The sequence below is a fragment of the Callorhinus ursinus genome, unplaced genomic scaffold (genome assembly GCF_003265705.2).
Source record: "Callorhinus ursinus isolate GAN/ISIS: 27379988/994484 unplaced genomic scaffold, GSC_fseal_2.0 scaffold1956, whole genome shotgun sequence".
In the NCBI taxonomy this organism is placed as follows: domain Eukaryota; kingdom Metazoa; phylum Chordata; class Mammalia; order Carnivora; family Otariidae; genus Callorhinus; species Callorhinus ursinus.
In genome coordinates, this window is record NW_027399010.1 from 1 (window position 1) to 9,181 (window position 9,181).

General features: G+C 47.2%; 1 protein-coding gene across 1 annotated transcript; it reads left to right on the forward strand.

Moving 5' to 3' along the window:
* Nucleotides 1-41: 41 nt before the first annotated feature.
* Nucleotides 42-1,051, forward strand: LOC112813574 (melanoma-associated antigen 8-like). Its single transcript, XM_025858581.2, is given in 2 exon segments — nucleotides 42-402; nucleotides 405-1,051. Coding segments are annotated over 2 exon segments (1,002 nt in total). The 5' UTR covers nucleotides 42-47.
* Nucleotides 1,052-9,181: the final 8,130 nt, after the last annotated feature.

Here is a 9,181-nt window from a genome sequence, read left to right on the forward strand (position 1 = left end):
AGGAACCGTCCCACCTCTTTCTTCAGGTTCAGCCCGACACAAATGCCATGCCCCTGGGTCAGAGGGGTGAGCTCTGGAAGCTGGAGGAAGACCCAGGCCCAGCCCAGGGTCTGGTGGAGGCACAGCTATTGGGGGCTGGGGAGGAGAAGGTCCCCCGCACCCCCTCCTCCTTCTCCACCTTGACCTCCTCCCAGTCCGCCGCCCCATCTGGCTCCTGCTCTGCCCTGTTTCTGGTCCCCTCGGAGGAGGGGTCTGCTGCTGGGTTCCAGAATCGTCCCCAGAGCTCTCTGAGTGCCTGCCCCTCCCCCACTGCCCAGGCAGCCACTGCCTGTAGCCAGCCTGACCAGGGCTCCAGCAGCTCCAATGAGGACGGGTCCAGCCCCTGCGAGGAGCCTGAAGAAGCCTAGCCGGGCTCCAAAACATAATCCAGGGGAAGCTGGCCGAGCTGGTGGAATTTCTGCTCCTCAAGCATCACATCAAGGAGCCGACCAGCCAGGTAGAGATGCTGGAGATCGTCGGCCAGGATGCCCTGGATGCCTTCCCTGTGATCTTGGGCCAGGCCTCCGAGTGCTTGCAGCTGGTCTTTGGTATGGATGTGAAGGAAGTGGACCCCAGCGACCACTCCTACATCCTGGACCCCGTCCTGGGCCTCACCTATGATGGGATGCTGGGCGGTGAACAGGGAGTCCCCAAGACCGGCCTCCTAGTGGTGCTCCTGGTGGTGAGCCTCATGCATGGCGACTGTGCCCCCGAGGAGGAGGTGTGGGAAACACTGGGTGTCATGGGGGTGTATGCCGGCCAGGAGCACGTCATCTACGGGGAGCCTAGGGAGCTCCTCACCAAGGTCTGGGTGCAGGAAGGGTACCTGGAGTACCGGCAGGTGCTTGGCAGCGACCCTGCTCACTACGAGTTCCCGTGGGGTTCCAGGGCCCATGCCGAAACCAGCAAGTTGCAAATGCTGGAGTATTTGCTCCGGGTCAGGCGCAGGCAGCTGGCTTCCTCCCTGGCCCTGTCTGAAGGGGCTGTGAGAGATGAGGGAGAGGAGGCCTGAGTCCCATTGGTGGCCAGGCCCTTTCCAGGCTTTGGTGGGGTCAGCAGCTTCTCCTGCGGGGTGCTGGGCATGAAGTGAGGCCACATTTTGGTTCTTCCCTGTGTGTGTGTGAAAAGAGAGAGCCCCGGGAGTTCTAAGTAGGGCAGGGCCAGGGAGGGTTGGGGGAAGAAAGCAGGGTGAAGAACCAGCCTCTCTGGGGGCCTGTTCTCTGCGATGACTGACATCCAGAGCTTGGTTTTCTTGAGGAAGCTCTCAAATGTTGTTCCTTGGAGTAGAAGTTTTAACCAGCTTCGGCAGGTAAATGTGTGGGTGACATCCACCCCACAGCATTTGTACTTACCCAGTTCAAGAGTTTTAAGAGTTTTGTCATGTTCTGGAAATAAGGTGGGAGATCTTCCCTCCTTGTTTGTGTTCTGGAATGAAATCACAGGGCATTGACATAGGAATTTGTTGGAAATGTGGAAGAATGGAGCAGTCAAGTGACGGGGTCAGGAAATACGGAAATAAAAGATTATTCATTTTTGCTTCTTACTCCTTCTCATCTGTCATTCTGCAAAAGTAACATAGATGCGTGTGCCTTCATTCACTTAGTTCTTCATGAAAGGAGGAGAAATGACATCTCTGCACAGAGGGAGCCCTGTTCATTGGCTCCTTGATTCCCAGACATGGGCTGAGCTCTACTCTCTGGAAGGCCCTGTGTGTGAGCAGTGAGGACATTAGGAAAAGCAGGACACGTTCCACCCTTAGGGGACTGTCTAGCAGCTGCACTCATGGCAGGAAAGTGGGGAGAGGTGCCCTGAGACCTGCAGAGGAAGTGGAAGAAGGGTGAGGGAGTGCGGCTCCTGGGGCAAGCACTGCAGTGGAAGTGCCCCTGGCCTGGGTGGCTCAGGGTGTCGGGTCACCATGCTTCATTCTGTGTAGCTGATCACCATGAACCTGGGGGGTGACAGTGGCCCTACTTGGAGACAGGGTACCTTAGAGGTGGCAGCAAAGTCTGAAATGGATAATTGCTCTGAGAAGTTCCTTCTGGATCATGGACAAACCAGGGAGAAATCTCCTCCTGGGGCAAGAAAAGAAGGTATCCTGCACTCTCATCCCAAGGCCGTTGAACACATTGCACAGACTAGGTGTTTTATATCTATCATCTGCAAGTATTTCTGGAGAAATACAGTGATATTTCTTTGAAGTGGAGCCCAGAAGACTCTAGACTGGCACTCTTGTCCTGACCATGCAAAGCCAGAACCCACTGCATTAAAAAGTCATTTTAGTTGATTATCTGGAGTGTAATTTGGACAGCTATAAGTAAGCAAGGTCTACGTTTTGGTGGGGGGAGAAATGAGTGAAAGGAGTGGTTTGGTGGAAGAGCAGCTGGGAGGGAGGAAGGAGCTGGTCTTTGACTCACATTCTAGGAGCTTTGTATTGTGTCCAGCTGGGACAATTCCCTCACACCTGAATGCCATAAATATTCCCATATATCTCACATATATCCTCTGATTTAGAAAATGGATTGAGTTTTACTTATGAAGCACCCTCTTTGGGTGATTAGCTATTCCATGTCCTACTGAGCTGCACATTCTCTAACATGAGCTCATTAACAGAAAAAAAAAATTACCCCAGAGGAGAGAGTGGAAGGATCTGGGATCAAAACAACACTTGAAATCACTGCCATTTATCAAAGTTCCAATATATGCCAGGCACTGTGCAAGGTGCTTTCCATATATCACATGCATTCCTGCAGTCCTGCAAGACGGGGCTTATCAAACTCACTCACTTAACTCACTCACTTCAGAAAGAACCTGAGGCTCCTAGGACTTAGTCATTTTCCCAGGATCACATGGCTTGTGAGTGACAGGGCAGAGACTAGAACCCGGGTCTGAATTCATGTAGAGTCCACGCTGTTCCCACCCACTGCAGCCTGTGTCCAACCTTCCGTGTCCTACATCATTCCTGAGGACAGCATGGTGTCTTCCAGGTGACAAAAAGAAAGATGCTGTGGCTAAGGTACTAAAAATCCTGTTGCTAAGGAAGGAAGGTGACAATGAGAATCAAACAGGTTTTGGGTACTGTCTGTGGGCTTTATTAACCTAGAGTTCTTCTGCCCGAACCTCAGAGTTCTTTGAAAACTGACTGCCCAGGCGCTGGCATTTTTTCCAGACCTGGCACTTTCCCGAATTACAGCAGCCTTTCCCTGGTATTCCCCTGTGTGCTCCTCTGTCTCACTCTTGAACCTGGCCTGCTAACGAGCTCATCACTGGTCCCCAAGGAACAGCTAGGAATCACCTTCTCTCCCCCAACATAGAACCTTACTCTCTGTAGTAATCCTCTGGTCACTAAATGAAGAAGTGAATCCTCCCTGCTGAGATCACAGAATCGTTTGAAAATGAGATGTCATCCTGTACTTGAAAGTATCTGTCACACAGGAGGTGCTTGAAAAGTTCAAAGAATTCCAAGGCAAACTGACCTCAAAAACTCCTCCCCTGGGATGCCTGGGTGGCTCAGTCAGTTAAGCATCTGCCTTTGGCTCAGGTCATGATCCCAGGGTCCTGGGCTCGAGTCCCACATCAGGCTCCCTGCTCAATGGGGAGCCTGCTTCTCCTTCTGCCCGCTGCTCCCCCTGCTTGTGCAATCTCTTTCTCTCTCTCTCTCTCTCACTGACAAATAAATAAAATCTTAAAAAAAGAAACTCCTCCCACCAATAAAGTCAGTCATAACAAATTATAATAGTTGCATTTGGTTAAGCCCCTACTGTGTAACAATACATGGGAGAAACTTTAATGTTCATCCATAGTGTGTCTTGCTTTCCTTCCAGGATACAGGGGACACCACCTTGCCAGTCCCCTTGTAGTTAGGGAGGGCTGTGTGATGACCCTTTGCCATGGAGATGTGAGCAGAGGCATTGTTTCTCACGTCCAGGCGTTTGCGAACCAGTATGTCCACTCCATGCTGTCTCCCTTGATTCACCAGCAAACATGGTGACCCCGTGTTGAGATAGGGGAGCCACAAGATGAAAGCAACCTGGACCCAGGGTCTAGGAAAAGCAGAGGGCCCCTGCCAAACTGTAGCAGAATTTGTGTGCACAAAGATGCACTTCTGTTGTGTTAGCCCTTCAAATGTCACAGTTTGTTGCATCAGTTAGCAGTTACTTTCATGCAGCTGCTTTTTTTGTTGTTGGGCTTATCTAGCAATTTTACTTAAGAAGGTAGTAGTACATATTTTCCTATTGCAAAAAACTTCTAAAAATACAGATGAGTCACAATATCCCCTTTTAAAAGTTCCTCCACAATTCAGCCTCCTCCTCAGAAGTCACCATGACTAACAATCTAGTGTGTTATTTTTATTTTTTTTAATTTAAAACATTTTCTTTTCTTTGAGAGAGAGAAAGAGTGTGTGAGTGGAGGGAGGGGCAAAGAGAGAAAGAGAGAGAGAGAGACTCTCAAGCAGGCTTCATGCAGAGCCCGACTCGGAGCTCGGTCTCAGGACCCCGAGATCATGACTTGAACCGAAATCAAGAGTCAGGCGCTTAACCAGCTGAGCCACCCAGGCGCCCCTAATGTGTGTTATTCTAAAGGTGACTATGGCTTTTTCATAGATATGCTCTACAAATATATTGTTTTTATTCAACCTAACCCGTAATACTGTGTATATTGATCTGCCACTAGCTTTTGTCACTTAATAAAATGGATGCAGGATCTTCCCATAACAGCACATATAGACCTACCTCACTTTTGAAAGTATTCCCTGGAATGTTAAAGTTTGTATATACCATAACTAATCGCATAAACAATTTTTCCTGGTGGAAACATGTTGTTTTCCCTTTATCGTATGATTAATAAAATGAAAACAACATATTTGACTATGAATCTTTGGGTAGATATGAATGTTTTCTGATAAGATATACATACTAACACAAACATTGGGTTAGAGTGGAGAGGGTGTGAATTGTTTAACATTTCATAAATGCATCTGAAATTTTATTCCACAAGTGCTATACCAGTTTGCATTCTCATAAAAATTGGAAATGATTTAAGATTCTGCAGTATCAACAAGACATTTCCCCCTCTACTTTGAGAAAGGGGGATTTGGCTAGAATGACCAGCAGCCAGGGGAGGAGACCAGCCAGGACACCCTCAGCTAGTGAGGGGCACTGAGAGCATCCTGGGGAAAGTGATGGCCAGAGTCCATGAGAGAAAATGAGTACAAAACCAAGTCCAGAGAGCCCCAGGCAGGCTGGCAGTCAGGGCTCTGAATCTAGAGTTCAGCTTAGGGGGAAAGGGGCCAAAAGGAGAGACGGTGGAGAGGTGCAGGGATTCAGGAGAAAGAACGTGGAAGGGCTGGAGAAGCCTCTGAATCATCATCAGCTGGAAGTTGCGGGGTGGTCTGACAGGGCAGGTCTGTTGGATGAATGGATCAGCAGCATGCCAGACACCCCACTACTGTAGAGTCCCCCTACTTCTGTCAGGAAGAGTACACTTGTCTCCCTGCCCCTGAATTCAGGTGAGCGACATCTCCTGACTACTCTAGTGGTTGAGGGCATCCTTGCCAGGGTCCCAGGGCTGGGGAGCTGTCATGATGCCTGCTGGAGACAGGGGGCTTTCCCCCTGAGTGGAGTGCAACCCCATATAGAGGGTGGGGCTATGTGAGTGAAGGGTGGGTGACCAAGGAAGGACAGCTGAGATAGGCCAGGAATACCCAGGAGCAGTGGAAGGGAGCATGCTGCTAGCTGCAGGGAGGGTGAAATTGGAAGGAGAAATCCCTGGGGCCAATCACCTCAGACTCTGCAGATAAAGGGCGGGGCATGGATCCACTTGAAAGCTGTCCAAATGGTGTCCACGGCTCAAACTGCCTTCCCGGGCTCCTGAGGTCGTGGCATAGCAGGGGCGGGGGTCCTGTCCTGTGGCTAGGACGGCTGGCCTGTGTTGCCACCAGTCTGCAGGGTGGGTGGAAAACCTGTGGAGATGGCTTTTTCTTATCCAACTGATAAGAAAGTGTGGGCGCCAGTGCAGGGCAAGGAGCATAAATGGGCTGGGGAAATCTGATAGACCATATTTCCTAGGAAGGAAGCACCACGGACCATCCTGTTGAGAGCAACCCCACCTCCAAGATGGTGTTTGGACCTGGGGAGGAGACGTCCATGGTGACACCCTCAATAATAGTTTCCCATAGGAATTCTGAAGTTCCGTGAGCAGTTGGAGAACTGTGGGTTTCATCCATGGAGGTGGAAGGCCCAGGCAGGGGGCAGGCTCCACATTTTGAATCAGGGAATGGCACCCTCCAGCAACTTGATTCATCCAGCAAACATTTATTGAACGTATGCTGAGAAAGAATATCAAGTAGACAAAACAAAATAACATGACAAAGAACTTAATTCAGCCTGAATGGGAGGATGGTGAGCGATGTGATGTACAAGAGTTTTAGGAAGTTAGGAACTTTGAGATGGCAGGTAAAGTCTATAATGACCCTGAATTCCGAGATTTCTCAATTGGCAGAAGCTTTTCCTCTCATCTGAGATTGAGTATCAGGGAGGAAGAAGTGGTAGTAAGTTAACGAGCAAAGGTGTGGAGGATGCAGTCAGTGTGAGCCATGTAAGCAGTGAGCTTCTGCCAGCTGTCCAGGTGGGGCTGTGCAGTGGGTAGGAGGAAACATGGGTCTAACAGGAGGGGAGCTTGGGCTGGGCATTTTTAGGTTGCATCAGTAGGGGTAATTTGAGACCTTAGGTTTAGGTTTAAAAAAGTGTTGCATGGATAGTGGCCTACATGCTATAGTAGGCCATCTTCTCTCCAGCAAACACAGTTGGAAACCAAAGGCACATATTAAATTTAGGAAAGACTTTAATGGGAGAAAATATTCAACCAGAAAATCAATTACAGAAAATTTTTATAAAATATATATTCTGTGTATTTGTGGCTCCTATGTATAGTTTTACAATAATGACCTTTCAATTTCACATCTGCTGTGTCAGATCACTTTTAAGGAATTTACTCTTGACAGCCTTTGGCAAAACTGAGCTTACACTCTGCCTCCCCCAATATCCAGACACTACCTTTTCAAGTCTGGTGTGTGAGTTTTAGGCAGTTGGCAGCTCTTCAGTAACAAAAGTTGCTCATAAAAAACAGATCAGTGGTCTGGAAGTACCCTTCGACTCAGATATCTAGAGGCTGGGATTCCATGATGTGTCATTTATCTAGTGGACAGTGGTCATCAAAATTTTAGGTGTAGGACCTCTTATTTCCTTCCACAGAAAAATTGCTTCCACAGAAATCCACTTCATGAACATGAGCAAGGTAGAGCACTCTTGTTGAATGGTTGAAGTGAGGGCGATAATCCTAAAGTCCTTCCTAAACCCTCAAAGAAGTGGACCCTGCCACCCAGACACCCTGCTGGGGTCCTCCTGATCACAGATGGGAAAGCTGTGTGCCCTAAGATGCTTCTTCAGACATGGACTCCCTCATGCTCCTGCACAGACACCTATCTGTGTGGACTCCAATGCGCCCAATGCACTGACGGTACTTTTGCTGTTTCGGTTTCCAGCACTGCCAACAGCAAATGGTGCCCTAACCACTATGCTCTCAGCATAACTTATCATCCCATTTTCCAAACTCCTCATTGGCCACTGCTCCCCTACTCCCACTCCAATCCAGACACACACTGGCACACATTATCTTTCTACCCACTTGACTATTCTCTATTCTCAGCATGGAATTAGCTGCCCTCCCTCTAACTCACCAAACCTTCTTTCCAAAACTGCCTTAAATTCTAATTTGAAAAGAGGCCCTTACTAGTGCTTTACCTGGTAGCTCTCCACTCCAAGAAACACAGTGGGACTTCTTTACCTTCCTTTTCATGCTTCCTTCTTTTAAACGTATCCTCAGATCACATTCATGCACCCTCAACAAGAGTATGGAACTTGGCTCATTTTATTTACACCTATTCCTTCTGCTTCCCCAGAACACTGCAAAGATGTTTTGTTTATTTCTGTCATTTACCCGGAGAGGACTGTTGAGTCTCCAAATGTAATTGTTGATGTGACTATTTCTTCTTTCAGCTCAATCAGATTCTGTTTCTTATATTTTGAAGCTCTGTTTTTAGGTGTACACACTTAAGATTGTTGTATTTTCTTGGTGAATTGACTTTTTTTTTTTAAGATTTATTTATTTTGAGAGAGTGAGAATGAGAGAAAGAGAGAGAGAGTACATGAGAGTGGGGAGGGTTAGAGGGAGAAGCAGACTCCCCGCTGCGCAGGGAGCCCGACGCGGGACTCGATCCCGGGACTCCAGGACCATGGCCTGAGCTGAAGGCAGTCGCTCAACCAACTGAGCCACCCAGGCGCCCCGAATTGACTCTTTTATCATTATGTGATGTTCCTTTTTATCCATGGTAAATTTCCTTCTTATAAAGTCAACTTTTTCTGATATTTCATTTATAGTCCTACTTTCCCCTGATACCTAACCTTGACAACCACTCATGTGTTTTCTATCACTGTAGTTTTGTCTTTTTCAAAAATGTTATAGAAATAGAAGAACAGAGCACGTAATTTATCGAGACTGGTTTCTTTCACTCAGGAAATTGCATTTGAGGCTCATCCAAGTTGTATGTATCAATAGTTTATTACTTTTCTGTTGCTGAGTAGTAACCCATTGTACACGTGTACCACAGTTTATCCATTCATCCATAGAAGGACATTTGGGTAAAAACAAACAGATTTTAGCAAATACGATTAGCTGCTATAAACATTCACAGGTATGTTTTTGTGTGAACATAGGTTCTTATTTCTTCCAGGAGTGACATTTGTGAGTCATATAGTGTCTATATGTTTAGAAGAAATGACCAAATTATTTTCCACAGAGGCTGTACCATTTTACGTTCTGACCAGTAATATATGAGAGTTCAAGTTGCTCTTTATCCTTGTTAACATTTAGTAATGTAATTTTTAAAATTTCAGTCACTCTCAAGTGTGTGTTGTGTTTACCTCATCTTAATTTTAATTTGCATTTCTCTTCATTGATGTAGAACAATTTCCATGTGCATATTTGTCATCCATATGCCCACTTTGGTGATGTGTCTATCAAGATCATTTACCCATTTTTAAAAGCCAAATGTCCATTGACAAATGAATAAATAAAGAAGATGTGG